This window comes from Myiozetetes cayanensis, unplaced genomic scaffold (assembly GCF_022539395.1).
Source record: "Myiozetetes cayanensis isolate MyiCay16 unplaced genomic scaffold, myiCay2020 scf2-11, whole genome shotgun sequence".
In the NCBI taxonomy this organism is placed as follows: Eukaryota; Metazoa; Chordata; class Aves; order Passeriformes; family Tyrannidae; genus Myiozetetes; species Myiozetetes cayanensis.
Window position 1 is genome coordinate 24211600 of NW_026087411.1, and position 21195 is coordinate 24232794.

The 21195-nt window shown below is 36.4% G+C and overlaps 1 protein-coding gene across 4 annotated transcripts in view; it reads left to right on the plus strand.

Annotated features, from left to right (window-relative positions):
• Window positions 1-21195, plus strand: part of MTA3 (metastasis associated 1 family member 3) — a 134694-nt gene that overhangs the window by 12301 nt on the left and 101198 nt on the right. For all 4 annotated transcript variants that reach the window (XM_050315242.1, XM_050315243.1, XM_050315241.1 and 1 more), the window contains exon 4: window positions 10347-10473. In XM_050315242.1, coding sequence (XP_050171199.1) covers window positions 10347-10473 — 127 coding nt within the window. The remainder of the gene's footprint in view (window positions 1-10346; window positions 10474-21195) is intronic.

The following is a 21195-nucleotide window of genomic DNA, read 5'->3' on the forward strand; positions in this document are numbered from 1 at the left end:
CTGCTGTCTCTCAGCTACCAACTTTATTGTCTCCTCTGTTTGTTAATTGTGCAGGCCAGTGATTCTACACCGTTTTGTTGGTACCTCCAAAATATTTGTAACATTTAAAATGACATTATTGATCATAATGTTTTGTCTCATAAATAGGATTCTTCACACCTCCTAGATTTCCATAATCTCACATGATTCTGCTTCTTTTTTTTTTTTGACTTTTCGCACTTTCTCCCCAGTGCACCCACACTGTACCACATCACCTGAGGCATAAATTTTAGACTACAAAAACATTGCTAGGTTATCTCTCTCTGTAAAGCTCCAATTAGAGATGCATTTTACATCTTCAAAGAGTTCTCTGATAGTCTAATTGAATCAGTAGTTTATATAATTTATAAATCTGAATGATGTAAATTCACTATTAATATAGAAAGACTCTTCTTTCCCATCATGCAGTGCCAATTAAATGTATGAATCAGGAATCAGGTCTGATTTAAAGACTTAGCAGCACTAATTCTTGAATGTCTGTATCGTGCAGTGGAGTGAAGTCTGCAGTAGTTGCCCTTGGTGATACTCGCAGATGCATGTAACTGCACACATGATGGTAGAGGTGGAGCTTTTTAGCTTGGGCAAGGCACTGTGTGGGAATGAGTGTAGTGCGTCCTACCCAGGCTGATTCATGCGGTGCTGAGTATATATATATATATATGCATGGCGTGAGCTATTATGGATTAGGTAGAAGTAGCAGATTAGATTAATCTGTAAAGTCCTTGTGTGGTTTGTCTGTAAACTCTGCTAAAGGCAGCCTGCACTAGTAACAGGACTCAAAGTTACCGTGTATATTGAGTTTGACATGCCTTGAACCACATGGAATGGGTGGCTGGAATGGCTATGCTATTTGGCAGTGTGATTTGTCTTTTGATCCATATTTCGTTTTTCACCTCAGCTGTTGTTTGCAACCCTCTCTGATCAACTGAAGATTTGTAGTGTGAGCCTGCTTTGATAATGATTTTGATATGTTACACAAATAATTCTGATCTTTGCAGAGAGGCTGTTTTGTATAATGTGGAATTCATCACTCCCATGAGCAAAACAAGTCTGAGTGGTAAAAGATGCATTTTTTTCTCAGTAAAAGCCTGTTCTACATTTATAAAATACCTAAAAGACTTTGAGGAGCTGAGTAGTGCATTTTGACTGTCACCAAAACCTGTTTGAAAATTTATTACAGTACATGGGATGTGTTCTCTGTGCAGGTTGCATAGTTACTGGGCTACACATAAAGCACTACGTATACATACATCCAAGGGTTATGTAAGTGCATGTGCCTTTTCTACTTGTACAACACGTTAAGGATCTGTCAAAAACCAGCGCAACTAAATTAGCTAGCTTCCCTTTTTGATATGCTGAATGGTAGACTTAAATTTTCATTTGTGAAGGATTGTGACAGTGACACACAACACTGAAGGGAGTCATGTTTCAGTTTCCTCTATTAAAAGTACAGCCTTGTTTTGACTTAAACCAGTATAGAAATCGTTAGTGTTGGCAGAGCCAGTGACCTGTAACCTAGTCCTACAGGGTACTGTGTGACAGTTCCTTTGGGCCACATCCTTTGACTGATGCTGCTGTCAGGAGCAAAATCCTAATGCTGTTATTCTCAGTAGGGCCTCAAGAGGCAAGGGCTCAGTTGCCAGGTATCATACAAGAAAAATGGTTTTGATATATGGGCAGCTTTTATATTTATATTTGCCTTCAAAGGGGAACTAGCTTCATGTACTTTCATAATGCTCTCCCCTTTCTTTTCTGTTTTTAATTTTTGTTCTTAATAAAAGGGGAAAAAACCCAGAATCAGAATACTGAACACTTATACCATGTATGAGGTGAATAAGTAATGATTTTTGGTATTTGACTCGATGCAAAAGAACATGGTATTTGAACGTGTTGTCTGCAAAGTACTGAGCATAGAAGAACTTCATTGGTTTATTTGACCTTTATTTCGATTTATTTATAAAAATATGAGAATAGAATATGTGTTAAAATTTGAGTAGTTAATACAATGTGATGTTCATTCCTATGCTACTTTGTTTGCTTATTTTCCCCCCAGTATCAGAATTAATACATTAAAAGGTTTTAATAATTTAAAGTAATACATTTATTCATACCTCTTTACACTTTTCTCAGTTCATATGTATAATTCCTATCAATTATAATCTCAGTATATCTGTACAGGCATCAAGGAAATAATATATACTGGAAGGTAAATCTCTGACATAATTAAAGATGGAAAAAAATTATCTTTTAAGTCTTACACAGATCATCAGTGAATGATGTGAGTGAATGATGAAGAGTGAATGAACTCTTCTTCCTGCTTGTCTTGTCAGGTCTATAAACAGAAAAACTTCCTTACTGTGTTTTCATTGAGCAGGCATTATCTTGGATAATATTCTTCTCATTTCCAAATCCTTTACAGAGAGCTTTAATGTGTCTTGATTAAGTTTACTCAGGAACAGGATATACAAATCTTTTTTTCTCTTTTTTCTTTTATTTCTCTTTGTTTTCTCCCTACTTCTTTTCTTTCTGCAAAAAATCAAACAAAATTCAGTCCTTCTGTAAGGAGATATTGTAGAAGATAAATAATTTATGTTTTATAAGCAGAATCATATGCCATTCTGAGTAGGGGTAGGAAAGTGCTTGTACAATCTGTGCCTCTTCATCTCTGCCAACAAATTTTGAAAAGTTGTTTACTGGCTTTTGAGGATGTGAACTGAATGTTAGAAAAGCAGTTTAGATCTCTCAAACTGTGGTTATTTTCACACTGAAAGAATATACCATTGTAGATCTTAAATCCAGAGTTCAGGTTCTTACAGAAAACATATGTTTTTTGTGTGCTTAGCTGTCTACATGATACATTTAATAATTTTTGAATATTTACACTGCATTTTCTTAAGGAGAGGCAACTATGCAACTTGTTAACTAACTAGACCAAACAGACCTGTTGCCTATGCTAAAGGAAAGATAATCCTATTTTAACAAGATATGAGCAGGAATTTCACATGGAAATGGCGAAAATCTAAGTGATGGGAAAAGTTGTTAATAGCATCTGTCTTATGAAAATGGAAGATACATATTTACCTTTTCTTGAAATCAAGTGTAATTATTATGCATGCAGGTTATATGACATTGTTACAGATAGCCTTTGTATTTCATGATCCAGGTGATGGATTTAAAAATTATTTCTTGGGCAGTGTCAGATTTGCCATGTGCACTTCTGTTCAGGGATGGTTTGCCAGCCTGGATTTGAGGGTAGAACTAAAATTTTCTGCTTTCTTTCACACATAGCTCTAAACATATGTACACTTTGGAAAAACTACTAATTGATTTCTGATTCAGCTGATAAGCTGGATACCAGTTATTGGGCATTGAAAACATTCATCATATTGCAAATAGCAGTGTCCATAGCACAACTTTAAGTCTGCTGCTTGCTGCCATGAATGAACTGCTTAAAAAACACAGGACTGTTGCTTCACACATCCTACAACAGATCGGTGCAGTTCATAGAGGTGTACACATGACCAAACACATCTTGAGCCCTGTAACCAGGATATTTTTTCATTTGGAAGGTGGAGTTTTATGGTAATGAACGTTGTGATAGTTTTCATTAAATAATTTTGCTACAGACCTGTGATAAACTTGAGATTGTTGCCCACTGCTGTCCTGGGAATTGTTGTTATTGTAACGTGCTACTTGGGAGTACCCAAAATATATTTTGTGTGATTTTAGCAATATTTTTTTTTATTGGAGAATGTGGCATATTAGTTCTTAAGGGTGGTGCAGTAGTTATTTCTTTGTTTTGTGACCTCCCTTAGAAAAATAATGAGGTGGTGGGGGAGGATCACTTGGATAACTGTGTAAGAAAACTCAATATCCCCTTAGAGGCCACTTGTATATCTATGCTATCCAGTGGGAATGAAAACTAGACCTGTTTCCTGTACATGAGTAATCAGTCTGGTTTTTTCCTACCTGCAGAATTGCTCAAATTCATCCTTTAGATAGTAATATACTATCTGAATTACTTGTAATCCATGCAAATTGTGCTTTGGATTTATTATCCTATCTGAAAGAAACAGGAAATATCAAACTGATGTTATGTATTCAAACAGCCATCTGAACATTGTACTAAGAGACGTGATGTAAGTAAAGCTGATTCATTCAGCTTTGGGAAATGCTTCCTCAGTCAAATTGATAGTGTAACCTTGCATAGTCTAGCTCACAAAGTTGATTAAATGGCTTCACTGCAGCACTAGGGGAGTTAACTCTCACAACTCAGTACAATGAAACATGTAGCAAGAAGCCTCAGGCAGATGAGCAAATTGGCCAACTGCTCACCTAAGAGAGCTCTTCATTCATAGTCTGAATAGAATTGTTCAGATGGTTAGACTTAATGTTTATATTTTGTACTCAATTTGGCAGTAAATAGATTTACGCCCTCTTCCCCCAAAATCTATTTTTATAGTTCTTTCAGCTGTAGCATCTAACTACCAAATGCGCACTTGATGTTTTTGCCACAACCAGCTAAACTTAAAAGAGTCTTTTGCACAGCCACCTTTCCTTTGATGTGTGGTAAACTTGCTGCTCTTCAGCATTCTCAGCTTTTTATCTGTAGGTTGAAAAATATGTTGTTGATACCTATGATGTGCCTAGTTTTTGGGCTCAGTGTAAAAGAAAAAGGTATACAGGAAATTATAAAAATTTAGAATCTTTTCTGAAAGTGAGACTTAGTGGCATTTCTTGAACGTGAAATTCTGATCTGATACAATTTTAAAGATATTTTAACAAACCTGGTGAAACTGCTCTAACTCCACACGTTGGGTAGTGGTTTAAATATTTCCATCCAAGTTTGCGTGAGCTGGATCCATCTAAGCTGAAGTATGGTCTGAGCATTGTAAGCAATTAAGTTTAAGATGCAGAAAGTTAATGCACCATAGGTTTGGGTATTCTGCCATTTTAATTCAGTGTCAGTCCGTGCTGCTGTTGAAAGGAGTAGTCTTGTTTTTTTGCTTTACGTCTTCCCAGTTTGTTTTCTATTCCTGCTTTTTTCTTTTGTGCCAGCACTAGCATTCTTGGTAGACCTACCAGGCCAAGCAATTGGAACTAATCTGGATTAAGGGACAACCAGGTGAATAAAAAGCTAATTGCATGGCCTGAGTCAGAGGGTGGTGGTTAATGGTTCACACTGTGCGTGGAGTCCTGTGGGGATCTATATGGGGACCTGTCTACATCAGTGACTGGAGCAGGCAGTGTGGTGCACTCTCATCCTGTTTGCGGGTGACACAACACCAGGGGGGGATGACCAGGTGATAGGCTACCACAAGGGAATGGCTGGTATTCAGGGATTCCTAGAAGGCAGGAGGAGTGGTCTGTCAAGAACATGAAGATATTCAGGAGGGACAAATGCCAAGTCTTGCACCTGGGAAGGAAAAGATCCTGGCAGGTATGTAGGGAACAGAGGGGCTGGGGGAGCAGCTCTGCAGGAAAGGCCCTGAGGGCGCTGGCAAACAGCAAATCCTTGGCAACAAAGGGAGTTGGTCAACAACATCCTGGGCTGTATCACCAGGCACATCACCATCACAAGACAAGTGATTATCCTCCCTGATTGTTCAGCACTCCTTGCATCACAGGTAGGTTTTAGGTCCACAATACAGGAAAGCTGTTGATAAATTGGAGCACTTTCAGCAAATGATGCTGAATGCCCACCATGATGGGCACTTGCCCTACTAGGAGAGACAGCAGGAATTGAGCTTGCTCAGCTTGGAGAAGAGGTGGACTCCTAATGTGTGTGGGGAGGTTATAGAGAAGATGGAATTGACTCTTGGCAGTGACTAAATTGAAACAGGAGTGATTCAGATTAGATATAGGGAGAAGTTTTTTTCCCATGACTGGGTGCTGGAAAAGTTATGTGGTTCAGAAAATTTCAAGACCCAGCTGAATAAAATGCTGAGCAACCTGGGCTGACCACACAGCTGAGTCTACTTTGAGGAATAGTTTGTACTAGACCTCTTGAGGCCCCTTCCAGCCTGAATTACTCTGTGTTTCCGTAGTTCTTGGTTGATTTTCCAGATTCCAGTACTATGGATTTGTACTCTGGAATGATCCTGCTTGAGAAGGGAGGTTGGACCAGATTACCCACTGTGGTCCCTTCCTGACTGATTTTGTGATTCAACCTGTAGCTGGAAAGAACACTGTCAGCAGTTTGGTGGCAGTAGAGGGAGAACTTCCTCATTTCTTTAAATACTCAAGATTTACACCTCATTCCTAAAGATCGTCATCAGTATTTAAACTAATCTCTTATTTTCTGTTGCAGTAGGCAAGGGGAGCACATGGTGGACTATTTTGACTTAGTTAAAGAAGAGTAGTGTGTCAGAGGAATTTACCTTATTTGCTAGCTGATGGTTAACAATACAGTTGTTAAAGTTGCATTTAAACCTTTAAATATCTTTTGGGATTTATTTTTTAAGTTATTTTAAAACAATTTTGTATTGAATAGGAGTATTGTATTTCTAGAGACTTGCCCTCAGTTTATTTTCATTTTAGTTGTAAAAATAAGCTGTTCTTTCTAGTGGCAAGCTTGAGTCATCACATAACTATGAACAGAGACACTATACAAAGTTTAGGTGGCAGAGGCAGTTGTCTCTTCTCTCGCTCCCTAATATATCATCATTTTCTAACAGCAAATTCCACAAATTAAATGGAAGAGGGAAAAAATTACCATGTTTTTAAAAGTGGCAATGCATATGTAAAATGAGTGAGGATTACACTTTCTTCCCAGTATCTAGCTGCTTGGTTGAGTCAGCTAAGTCTTATTTATATCAGAGGGCAAAGAGAAAGTCTGCAGCACTGCCACTGAAAGTATCACTGGATGACTCTGGTTTTCAAGGTCAAATTAAGTATTTACAGTTGATGTTAGAAAGCCTGTGTATAATAACTAGACCAAAAAATTTAAATGGTCACTGGAGATGCCTGCTTTTGCTCTCTATGATTTTTTAATTTAAATAATAAAATATTTCTTGTAATCCAGAAAAAGTACTACAAAAAAGCATTATCTTAAACATAGCTCAAGTCCTAAAGGGGAATGTGTCATTTTCAAAAATTGATTATACTCATCTTTTTAGTCATACCTAAGACTTTCAAAACGTTATTCAACTGAACAATTTTAAATTGTTTTTTTTTTCTCTCTCCAATTGCAGAACAACAAGGCCTATGTATGTCATCATCATATTGCTTCATTGAAATATTTGCTTGCTCTGAGCCGTTGCTTTATTTCTCCTCCCAAGTGCTGAAATGTGCTTACCTTGGTGATACTTTATGATTTACTTTAGGTACCTCTACATTTCACTCCTTTTGGTAGGAATAATCTCTCCTTGAATGGCAAGTTGAATTTCACATGTGCTGCAAATCAAGTCTAAAACATGAAGAGATTTCTAAAACTACTGCAAGTTTGTCACCACTTTCCTTCTGATAGTGTTAAGGCCTGATCTGTGCAACAACCTAGTTCAAAAGCAGCTATCTGAAGGTTCTTCAGATGCGGAATTCTTTGTAATGCCATCAAGCAAACTTAGCTTTCTCACTTCTTTGTACTCTCCAGTTTTTCCTTTCCTGGTACAGGTTTGTGTTATTGCTACAACAAACTTACTTGTTTTACTAAATGCTAATCCTACAGGTAGAGTTGGTTTTATATTACAATGCTAAAGAAGAAAGTTGTAGAATTACGCTGATGGTAAATTGTGTTGAGTGGATGGAACTGTTCTGTGTCTGGCCATGGTTTGTTTTACTTAGTACTGAGCTTGTCAGATCATCATGAATAAAACGTATGTTTTATTTCTGAAAATACAACATACCTTGTTCCATGTGTAGGTTTGGAGTGTTTTAAGAGATGGGTATAAGAGACATTCAGCTTCAGGTTCTTAGACTGACATTTTCAAGTCTTATGTAAGATTAGTGCAGTAAATTTGATTTTTTTAATTTAAATTCTTACTCTGAGCCATTTTAAACTCTCTGGAATATCATCTCTGGATTCTTGCAACCACTTTAAAATAGCCCATATTGTCCTGTGTTTTGTGCCTTACCTGCAGTGAGATGTTTTCTAAATGTTGACCTAATATGGTCCCAAACACTTGTGTTTGGATGCTTAAATTATTTAGAAAAACACTAAAATGAGGACAACCAGAAGAAATATTCATGCTTGAACTTTGAAATACAATCGTAGCTTGTAATGGTCACTTACTGTAATAAACAGTTATAGAAATTACCTGCTGGAAACATTGGCGTGGTTTAACCCCCACCAGCAACTAAACAGCACACAAGTGTTCGCTCACTACTCCTGGTGGGATGGAGGAGAGAACTGGAATTAGAAAACAAAGCAAAACAAGGAATTAATTCACCACTTCCTGTGGGCACGCAGGTGTTCAGCCATCTCTGGGACAGCTGGGCTTTATGACACGTAACAGTGACTTGGGAAGACAAAACATCATCACTCCTTCCCTCTTCTTTCCCTCCCAGCTTTATATGAGCATGATGACATATAGTGTGGGATATCGCTTTGGTCACTTGGGATCAGTTGTCTTGGCTGTGTCACCTCCCAGTTCCTTCTGCCCCCTCAGCCTTGTTGCTGGTGGGGTGGTATGAGGAGCAGAAAAGACCATGAGCCAAGCCCTGCTCAGCAGTAAAAAAAACATCTATATGTTATCAACACTGTTTTTAGCACAATTCCAAAACAACCCTATACTGCCACTGTGAAGAAAATTAACTCCATCCCAGCCCAAACCAGTACAAACATAAATTTTTAACATTAAATTCTATTTTTTTATGTAATTGCTTGCCTAATTAAAAAAAAAAAAAAAGCTTTGTCTTGACATAGTTTAAAAAAAAACCAAAACAACCCACACTTTATTTATTGTCAGTGTTTTAGATGCCAGAATAATTCTGAACTGAGTTATGGTCTGACTTGAACCTGTGCATGTGTCAGGTGAGGCTGTGGGCTGTCCAGTGGGACTTGGAGGATTATTGTTTTCTATTTTGTTTTTCTTGTTCCGTCTCTCCACAAAACATGCCATGACAAGGAGGGGGATGGGGGTATCTTCAGCAAGATAGACTTATAGTAAATGGAATTAGGTTTGAAGAAGTTGGTTATATCAGGGTGTGTTGTTATATCACTTTGGTGTAAAGAACTATTAGAATTGGAACGAACTACACACAGGCATGATTAAAAAAAATAGTAGTGTTGCATGTGGAGAGAACTGTGGTTGCCATGAGGATGCAGGCAGGCTTCATTTTGAAATAGTGTCTGTAGGTTGGTTGTAAAAATGGTTATTATTGGTAGAGTGGATGATGTCATCTGTTGTAGATAGTTACATGAAATACTACCTCATTCTGAGGTTCTGTTGTTTAGTTTCTGAGAAGTATTTTGTGAAGTATACTTGGTTTTGCAGATAACGGATAGTTTACCAGGTAGAAAATTGCCCAATCTTAGAGAAGTTATTAAAGGATCTGTGTTTTTGCACCCGTTATTCAGAGAGACTTTTGCCCTTTCTGGAATGCTAGAGGAAGTACATATTCAAGTTCCCTATGTCCAGAGAATCCCCTAGGAAGGCAGATTTCAACCACTGAGATCCCAGGGTAGCTGTTTTGAAGAGCCTGTCATTGTTGGTAAGGCTCAAACACTGTCAACATTGCTCTTTAACTCTGTATGTGATTCCTTTTAGTATCTGCTTTTATTTCTTCCTATCTTCCTTAAAAAAGAAATAATTTTAAATCCTACTTAAATATGAAAATACATTGCATCTGTTGTCGGTATCTAATAAGATTAACGTAATGGAAGATAGTAGGCTTTTCTCCGTTTTCTTAGACTACGATTTTGCAGTCTTAGACTGCAATTGTGTTTAGTAAATTTCTGTTCATAGAAAGTATACTTTTCCCAATGACTTCTGTAAAAGTTTTAGTAATAGTAATATTGGCAACAGAAAATCAAAACCAGAACTACTCAGCAAGCAAGAAAGAAAAAGCAGATGAAAGAAGATGAAAAAAGAATGAGTAATATCAGAATAGTTTTTAAGCTGTTCGAAAGATATCCATGCGTAGTACAGTAGGAGAGGAGCATAATTTTTTAAAGAGTTAAAGTAGAAATGTATAATTCAAAATACTTAATATTCTGTCAAGTTACATAAACTGTAGTCTTGTTAAACTCATCTTTTCTTTGAAATACCAAAGGAGGTTGCTAAGGGGTGGGGGGAATGTCAAGTGAAATGGCTGCAATGATGTTATGCAACAGAGTTAATTTCGACCTACGCTCTGCTTCTCTGCAGAAGAAGTTGAAGAAGAGTCTGAAACTACAATTGAGGTTGATTTGACTGATAAACAGAAACATCAGTTGAAGCACAGAGAGCTTTTCCTTTCTCGCCAGTATGAGTCCCTTCCTGCAACACATATCAGGTAAGAAGTGGTAAATACTATTTATCTGCGTGTTCTGCTGGGGTCGATTGCCTGCCAGTAGCCCACCTGCTTGAACACATCAGTCTTTGTCTTGCAAAAGGGTATAATTGATCTTACCTGAGTTGTGTCAGATTGTCCCATGAACTGCTTTACAAACACCTTTGGTTTTTCCTTCTGTTACTTGATGTTTGGAGCCTTAGGGTCTCAGAACTCTGGCTTGCCAATTAGAGCAACAGTTGATAATTTGGTATAAAATCAGTCTGTTACTACTTTGGAAGAGTTCTTTTTTAATCTGCTGACCAGAGGAACTTTGACCATGTTGTCTGGCCAGGGAAATTGCAGATGGGTTTGGAAAGGAGGCCGTAGCTCAATGACTGGATTTGAACTTTAGGGCTGCACACACTTTAAAGTAAAATTACCTGAGCTTACTTCAGTAATTGTGAAGAAGTCATGTTTCTTTGGCTAAATATTGCAAAAGCATTTCAAGTGTTGTTTTAAATTACCCTAATGCTAATGTAGAAAGAAGCTTGCTAAAGCTCAAAAAGAATTTGTTGACTTCTGTCTGTAAATGTTACATATACTCACGTTATCTCTGATTTAGTAGTCAAGCAAGATTTTTTTTTTTTGTGTGTGTGTTGGTACGGAGGGGATAATGAGCCTAGAAATGGAAAAGAAAGAGCACAGTGACAAGGGGGAGTGTAACTAAGTGTGAAACAAGGCTTCTTACGTTGCATTCTGAAGGAATTTTCATTTTCTTATTACATCCAACTCCCCTCAGCTATTTCAGGCCATAAATGTCTAGAAGCTATCAAAAAGAAGTATATATTATCCAACAGCTGAAACACTTTATATGTATATAGGTATTTTCTCTCTTATTGGCAAATGTGTTGCTTATCTCTCTCACTGACAACACAAAACCTGCAGGTTGGTAATTTTTGTATTAATTTCCTGTACTTGATTCAGATACCTGTTCTGACTTTGAGAAAGTAATTTTAACTGTCAGATCTCTGCTACTCCAACTACAGCATGGAGATAATAATCCTGTGCGGTTTCTTTTACTTACTTTGACATTTAGATATCGAAATAAGGTATTCTCTTTGCAGAGGGAAGATTACAGAGAAGAAGTACTGTAAATGTCTTCTCACCTCACAACTCAGGGAGCAAATACAATAGAGGTTCACCAGTATATACTTCACAAAGAAGGGAGAAAAACATGTGAATTCATAGTACATGCTGCACAGCACAGCAGGCAAATGCAGAGTGATGACTTGCATCTACTTTTCAGAACAGATGAATGTTGTAGGGTTGTGCTGTCACGAGTTACCAAGACCTTTACAAGATGAATTCTGGAACAAGCTTGATGTAGACTAATGATGTTTTAACAACCTTAACTCTACTTTTAAAGGAAACAAGAAGGAAATTACACTGCAAAGTATTTCTTATTTAGCTTTTTAATTTACTAATGTTCACAATTTGTGATTCTCAGTAGTTTCATAACTTTTATTAGTTAACTTTTCCAGTAAAGAGTATAGAAATATTGTGAAGGTGGTACTCCTCTGTCTCCCATCAGTACTCAAGAATATTCAAGGATGCCGATTTCACAGCTTCTCTGGATGTCTGTTTCAGTGTTTGATGACTGTCGTGGTGAAATTTTTTTCCCAGTTATTGATTTGGGATTTCACGTCTTGAAAGCCTACTACTTTGTGTTCTATCACTGTGCTTCTCTGAAAGGAACCGGGCTCCATCTTAATTATCTGTCTTTTTTTAGGTAATTGAACACAGCAGTAGAATTTCTCCCTTATATCTTAAGAGTAAATAAATCCAGTTTAATATAATCAGCAGACTTGTTAAAAGTATATTCAGGTTAATTAAGATACTAAACTGTTGGTCCCAGGGTCAGAAAGTGGGAGATGGCCCCAGTAGCCAGCTGCCAGCTGGACTTTTTATCACTCACTACACTGAGGGTCCAGCTAGTTTTTTTCCCCGCCTTATTGTCTGCTTACCTGGTCCATGTGTTTCCAGTCTTGTTAAAGGATGCTGAAACACAATGCAGGCCTTACTGAAGTCAGGGTGGATGACATTCTCTGACTGTCACTGGTCTACCAAACCAGTTGTCTCCATATAGAAAGCTCGGAGATACTTGTGCAATAAAGGTCTGCGTAGCTATGGGTGGGGCCTTTGGTCTTGGCACCTTCAGATTTAGCCCCTAGACAGGAACAGTTGGATTTACAGGTGAAAATAAATGGTACATTGATATAGAGATTGGCAGTTGGAAAACAGTTCTCTCAAGAGTAAGAACACAAATCAGTCCCTTTGGAAGGAAGAGGGGAAAGCCAAAGGTGATTTTAAGAGAATGGAGGAGGGTTTTGGCAGCCACAGATCTTGAAATTTTACTGACATCTTCAGCCAAGAAAAGAAACTGAGTTTGGTTGCCTTGTGTTGTAATTTAGTGGATTAAAAGTATTTTACCTGGTATGGTTTTATTTAATTATTAATAGTACAGTTTTCCTGCTTTGCTTTTGTCTTCTTTTCTTAACTTTATTGTTTTTACATTTTTCAAACTGAATTGTGGAGGAAATTACACCTCCACCCCTCCAAAAACTCTGTCACTGAGATTACTTTTGTTCTAGTTCATGATTACAAATACAGTGATGTCTCATTTATATACCTGGTGCTGTTAGTTCGCAGTTGAGGTACCTTGAACTTATTTTAGTAAGTTAGATTTCTTTGCTGTGTATGTCTAATTCTGAAGCTCTTTGGTCTGCAACTGTGAGCTTTGAATAATTTTGATGTAATTTGTTTGCTCTTGAATTACTGAAATACAGTTTCATTCCTTATTCTGGTACTTTTTATTTTGCTATATACATTATATGTAACTCTTTTGATATGTAATTGGTTTTGTTTGAAATACTAAGACTTATTAGACTTTGTCTTCTTTCCCCTCTACATTAGGTGTCACTACACCATTTCAGTAACTTTAGGGAGTGGCATAAGTTTTGGCGTAAAAAAAAAAAATATCCAGATTTAGAAAAGAATTAGAAGCAGGTAGTGTAGTAGTAATTAAACGTGGCAATGATGCCTTGTGGACAGTGTTCTTGCCATGGAATGTGTTTAGGAAAGTGAAATTGTCTACATCAGTGCAGCAGTATTCTGGAGTCATGGCATGTGGTACAGTACAAGCTGATGTAGCGGTTTGGGGATCAAAGGCAAGGTTTGTTACCTTGGTGCCTACTTGTCAAGTTGCAAGTGAAACTGTTGTCTCTCCTGTCTGCTCAAATGCGTAAAGTCAGTTAACACCCCTCCAGTGGATTATCTCCTTCCTTCCTAATCCCTGCATGGTACAGATGCAGTTTTGCCAGGCTCTGTTATCCCCACATGTCCTTGTAACAGTTATGCTGCCAACCAGACTCACTGAGCCACTGTCCTTCATCGGTGTCACACAGCGAATGCTCCCAGGATTTGTGCAGATGGCTCCTATAAGCAATGCCAGTCCCAGAGAGGGGCCCAGTTGAGCCAGTGCTCTGTACTTGAACTTGGCGTTTCAGGGATTTGAGCATTACCAAATGCAGCATTTTGGAAAGGCATGAGAAGACACAGGGGAAAAAAATGGTGAAAGTTGTCAGAACGTTGAAATTGTTTGGCAGTGTCATAAAATTCATCATAAAACTTAGCACATGGTAAAAATGGGTCCTTTTTATAAAAATCTGCAAATGATTATCTTGTTGAAGATGCACTGACTTCTGACATGTGCTTTAAATTTCCTTTTCATTCTTAAACTCTCAAGAGTTAATAGCTGTTAAACATATTTAGAGTGTTATAAACGATTGCATTAACTTCTGAGGTCTTTTGGAATTGCTCTTATATGAGTTGTGTAGAAGAATTTATTTATCCATCAGGGTTCATCTTACCATTTTCAGTGTCTTTGCTTAGTTTTTGCTTGCTAATAACTGTGTATCAGTCTGTGGGGTTGTGGGGTTTTTTGTGTTGGTTCTTTATTATTATTATTATAATACTTTTAAGTGTTTGGAAAATATATATAGTCCAAACATTCTCAGATATCATAATAAAATCAGGTGATCTTTTGTGCTGCTTTATACTGCAAGAACAATCCCTACCCACTTAAAAATTAAAAAAAAAAAATTCGTTTTGAATTTATGCAAAGTAAAAAAAGCTTATATACAGACTATTTGACTAAAGTCAAACAGTTTAAGGCTGACCATTTGTAAACAGGAAAGAGAATTTAAAATTTACTAAATTACTTCTTTCAACAACGTTTCTGGTAAGTTAGAATATAGGCTTTTAAGAGTCGTGCCCTGGGACCTGAAAGAGTGGCATTGTAATGACCTCTTTAGTTGTTCTTTTATCTGATTTAGGCCACACAGTTATGTACAGAGTCTATTGATGAGATCCCAATGTTTGTTCTTGTATTAAATTGTATGTTGCAGAGAGAAGTCCAAGCTTGGTTCAATAATTTTCAAGTGATGGATAATATACCATGATCTTTAAAGTTTTATCAGTTGCTAATTATGTGTGTTTTCACTACTCTACTTTTTCTTTTTTCTTCTTAGAGACTGTTTTCACTGAGAACTTTTTTGCTTTTCTTGGACACAATGCTGAAATTCTTGCTGAGCTTGATTTCTCGACTCAGCATGGCTGCACATAATACCTGTGCCTTATGTGGATGTTTGTCATTATGGTGATTGTTTAATAACTAGTAAATCTACACCCTAATCTTTAACGGGGAATTTTTATTCCAATTACCCTTGGACGGACTAAGTATCTCTTACACTCTTTAGAGGATTATATTTGTTGCTTGACATAAGCAGCAAATTCAATTTTTCTATATACCTATGGCCTTTAAATCAGAAAAACTTTCTGAGCTTTGATTCTAAAATCTGCTCATATGTATTTAAAAAACTGACAAACTAAAGACAAAAAACAAACAAACAAAAAGAAACCCTCAAACTATCTTAAGATGCTCTTGGCATGGTTTGTTACTTCTGTTCCAACACAGAAAGGACTTCATGAGCCTTTTAAAGATTGTGTTCACATAAGGTAATTTTATTAAAACCTGATTAATATGATTGTGGAGAATATGAATGTTGTTTCAGAATGCCTGTGCGTATGTGACACTAAAGAGTGTCCAAATAGTCTGATTGTGAGAAGAACTCTTTAATTTTTATTTAGAAATTTGGAGCCTCTGCATATTCTTACATGTAAGAATACAAAAAAAGTGGACTTAAACTTCTAAAATATCAAGCTGCAAGAATCTTTTTTTCTGTCTTTTGACTTTACTGTGATCTGTAATGCAACCCAGAGCACAGTGTCTAATTTTTTTTTAATTTGGTATTATGTTGGTTTTGGTTGGTTTGTGATTTTTTTTGGTGATTTTTTTGTTTGTTTGTTTGGTTTTGTTATTTTGGAGTTTCTGGGTTTTTTTTCGTTGTCAAATAATACCCTTGCTCCTGGGTAGATTAAAGTAACTTTGACTGGCACCACTTTGTAGACATCTCAGAAAAAGTAGTGTAAGCACGTGTGGTTCATAAGAACATGCCTGCTTACAAACTGTAAGAGTGCAATACTTTTAAAAAGTGTTGTAAATGACTCAGTTTTATCATATAGCTTTCTTCTTTGCTGTTCTTTCTTCTTCATCATCTCATCAGGACTCACTAATATTGATACCTCAAACTACTAAGGTGTAGAGAAGTACTTTTTTCTGAATGTGGGATTCTTTCAGTCAAAACACAACAAATGATCTGAAGCTCAAGACAGATAGCTCAGATGAGCTTTATAAGCCTGATTTATTTTCTGGCATAAATCAGACTGGATAAGGAGTGAATTTACTTTGCATAGACTTGTGCCTACCTGATCATTTGGATTTTTAAGTGAAATATTCTTCCATTCTGGATTGATTTTGTTTGGGGCACAGGGACGTTTGAAGCATATCTGACTTTTTCCTCTCTCTCTCTTTTTTTTTCTTTTTTTTCTTTTTTTTTTCTTTTCCAATAAAATTAGAAATATTCTGACAGGAACTAAGATGAAAATTCAGTCTAGACCAAAATCCTATTTTCAGATGTTAGTTCTAGTTACACTGCAAGAAAAACTGTATTTATCGGTGGAAGACTGTCACTCAAATACCTGAAAATCAGTACATATTTCTCTGTAGTGATACACTTGCAAAGTAGGAGCCTTTCATATGGTGTAAAAGTTTTAAGTTCAGTTGCACAGAGTGATTTGCATTGCTTCTGAGCTGGAGGACGTTTTAATGAACTTGATGATCTTAAAGGTCTTTTCCAACCTAAATGATTTCATGATTGTATAAAAAATCATTCTTGACCAGCCTTCTCTCTTTATGTTCAATTCATGTCCATCACTGCTGCTGTGTTGAAATGTAATAATTTTTTTTACTTTTTACCATGAATTAATCCCTAAAGAAATATATCAATGACTTGACTTTCCTGCAATAGTTTATAGAAGGTACAATATATAGTTATGCTATATCAAAATATGTAGTTTTATTGTGTCCACACCAAGAAAATATTTACCTTTTAATTACTTTTCAATCTATGTCAGTTGTGCACAATTTCTCCAAGAGACTTTCTCTCAATCCTACCAATTTGGAGTGCTCAAAATCAGTACTCCAGCTCTAACAAAGATTAAAACTGATTTTTTTGACTAAAACCCACATGCAGTGTAAAAACCTTGGGCCATCCGTATGATCTATGCATATGTTTAGATGCCAGTTCATTTAGATGTGCATAAATCAATTTTCTGTGCATTCTGTTTTTAGTTTTATTTGATCAAGAGTGTGTTAATCATGTAATATCAAGTTTATTGGTTCATCTTTTGGTCACAGATACACAATCTTGTACTCTTTAGGAGATTGGTGTCATGTTATCAGACACAGATCGCAGTAGCAGTCACCTATCAGGTGTTTTTGTTTTGTTTTGGTTTTTTTTTTTTCCCCATGTTTGAGATGGCCCTGTAAATGAACAAAGACAATTAAGTATGAACCAATACAATGCAAATATTTTTTTGTGAATTGTAGGTATTGATTGGATATTTTAGAAGTCAAACTGTAGTTTGGGATCTGTTGCAGATTTAAATCACTCTGATGATGCTGTTATTTTCTTGCATGTTATGCAATAGCTTGCTCCCCAGTTGTTAATCTCTTTACAATCTTGATAACTGGAAATTTGCTATAAGGACATTGGTGTGTGTCTGTTGGCATCATTTTGTACCCCTTAAACTGTGTTACAAAGTAAATACGCAAGTACTCTTAGTATTGGCTTCCCGTAACTGGGAAATCAATTTCATATAATTAGTAGAAGCTCTTTGGACTCCACAGTTCCTACTCTGGTGATCGTCACTGCAATTTAGTCTGCTTGTAAGGGATCAAGACTTGGCTAAACGTGGGTGTTTGATTGGAAATCTTTAAAACACTTTCTCGTTTAAGACAGTTCATGAAAACCTTTGTTATTTAAGGTAGCTATCTCCTTCTTTACTGAATATCTGTACAATTTTTTATGCCTTTTTTCCCTTTTTACTGAATATGGGAAAGGTTACTCCCGAATTCTACTCCTGCACGTGCTTCTTTCTACCCCTCTTCAGCATGCATCTTCTTTTTCGTTTAATCTCTGGTTGTCATTGAAGTAACAGCATATGCTAAAATCAAAAATTAGATTTTTCTTACAAGCATAATATTTCCTAATATTCTTTCCTGTTATTTTATTTTCTGACTGTCTAGTTAGTGACTCATGCTTCTGTGTTCCAAATCTCAGCTGAGAGACTAACATTTCTTGGTGCAGATCATCAAGATACAATTGGTATATCTCTATAAAATTGCCCAACATAATTCTGTCATATTCAGGAGGGCAATTAATAGTTGTTATTTCCAAGTCTGTATGGGCATGCCTGCATATGTTTTTTTCTATCTTCTGCTTGTATCTGAATGACCAATGCATATCAACTTTCACTGACTTGGTAAGAACCCAGAGCAAGGAGTCCTGAGAATTCTTGTACTGCATCAGCGTCACCCAGGCTGCATCTACATTCCAATAGGAGACTTGGATGGCATGTTCCCATAACATTGCCTTTTCCAGTCCTATCATTTGTACTGGTTGACAAGCAGTAAGTGTTATGTTTTCTCTTTTTCTTTTTTTTTCCATACCTCCTGTTTCAAAAAAAAGATTTGTATGTTGTGAGCTGTCTTACTCATCTGATGAAAACATGAAGAAACAGCCTGCAAGAACAGCAGAAAAGGAACTGTAGAGGTTTCCACTGGTTTAAAAATTAGGGCTATGCTGAAACAAGCGGGGACCTTAAAAGATGAAACAGTTGCTGTTATTTTGAGTAATTTTGTTAGTTTTAAAATACAAGAGTTTGCATCAGCTTTTTAAAACTTTGGTAAAGACTTCAATCTATATTTCTGATTACTTTAAGGAAAAACTCATTAAAGAACAATTACCCAGACAGTGCAAAAAAGAAATCATTTAAGTCTATCTTCTGGACAGTTTGATGTTTTGCTCTAGGTTATTTAAATAGGCTATATTGAAATCTTTTCATAACATTGTCTTGTATAATAGCCTTGGTACAACTATTTTCATGCTACTTAAATTCTTGAGCTGGTTATCTTCATCTTTTGTGTTCATTGGAACAGGTTAGTAAGGGCGGTCTTGTACTTCTCTATTCTAAATATTGATAGTTGCCACAATATTTTCTGAAATATGTTCCTATATGTTTTTCATTTCTCTGTTGGGTCTCACTGAAATGTGGATCATTTTTGTCTTTAGTTTTCAAGGTTTATTAGGTCCTGTCTCTGCTTACTGTCTTTGAAATCTGTCTTTCAGGACTCGCATACTAAATGACATCTCACATGGAGTGTTGATTTCCATTAACTCCTTATTGAATTGCCCAAGACAGTCTTACTTATGAGGGTCTCACAAAGCTGCCATTTATTTTTTAAAATTTATTTTTATTCTCCTTTTCTTTGTTCTACAGTAGACAACCTCCCTGCCCTCCATGAAAAATAGCTCCCTAAAATGCAAGGGGGAAAATAAATCCTTATGTTCACTGCATTGAGACTTCTATCTACCACAGTGAGCAGTATGTCTTAGAGTTTCCTTATAATCTTAATGTTAGTGTCTCTGTGCTTTGCAGTTTTGGTTGTAGATGATTAGTGTTTTGGTTTTGGGACTGCATGGTCCTGACTTTCTTTCCAAGGCTTTTGAAGAAATCCTTTCCTACAAAATCATCAAGGCATTTTTTCCAAAGTAGTTTTTTTGTGGAGAATAAATGGTCTCATTTATATATTGGAACAGAAGGGCTTCCCTGCAGTATGGAAGTACATTGTAGGCGTGGAGAAATAGCTTGTCAGGCATCCCTTAGCTCATGGCTGTAAATGTTCAGGAATTATCAACCGACTGATGGTGTCACCTGAAACAGACAAAAAAAAAAAAAAAATGACCAGCAGACAAGAGCTCCTAACAAATGAGAGTGAAGGAAGGTGTAGCATATGAAAAGAGCGTTCACATGATTAGTGTTTTAAAGAAAAAAGTTAGGAGTTGTGGCTCTGGTTGCTAGGACAGGAGAAGCAAATGAATCCTGAGTGGTTTATAGGATAGATGCTGGTAATACCATGACCATATATATAGACAAGTTTTGTTGTCCCCTTTTACTGCAAGACCTCTAAATTACTTTTGTTGCTGACTGATTTAATAATATTACAAGTTGTTGGCATTGTTGTCAGCTGAGTGGAATAACTTTTGTGACCAGTTTAAATACAAAGTACATCTAAGAGCAGAAAGAATTCTAAAGGCACAACTTAGTCTCATCAGAATTAAATTGTAAGTGAAAATATAAAAGCTAACTTATTTTTTCTGTTTAATGTTATTTGTGCATTGCTGAGGTTGCTGAAATTTTCCCTCAACATTCATACAGGATAAATTTTTCCTAAATCTGTGGGAAGTAAAAAATTTTGTGAATATCTTTAATTTGAGAAAAGGGTCAAAACCAGACATGCCATCTTAAGGTCACTGAGACCTTCTGGTGCTATTTACTAGTAGTTCATCCAGATGATACCAGTTAAGTCAAGAATGCTGCTTGGTGGAGGAATACAGCTTAAATCAGAGAATCACTTGCATAAGAGGAAGGTTTCTTATGTGAAAAAACAGTAGACAGCTCTCCACTTTTTTTTTTTTTTTAAATTATTATTTATTTCTCAAATGCTGTATAATTTAACATTTCAGGCAGGAGACTCCAACAGAACAATGAAACTATGGCTTTGTACACTACCTGTCTAAATAATACTTAAATCTTTCAAAAATCCTATCTTTGCAAAAAGAGTATAATTTTATTTTGGTGTGTAACTGATTTTATAATCTGGTAAATGCAGTGTACATTCTCTTTTGTTTGTTTTTGTAGGTAGCTAGCTCCCCCTTTCTTTTCTGTGTCTGGTTTAGAACAGTCAGATTTTATCCTGTTACTTTGAATGTTTATTTGATATAGCTCCATCTGTCCCAGTTATCTGTAATTGTTTAAAAACATAATAAATGAAGTTCCAGAACACTGTGAGGAGGAAAATATTTTATATTAAAATCTAGAGAAACTCTGGGTTTTCAAATACATACCTTAGAGAAATAACTCCCAAGTCTTGTTGTAATGTAGTTTAAATGATGTTGGCTTTTTGATTATTGGTGCTGGAAGAAGGGTGAAAAGTGCAGT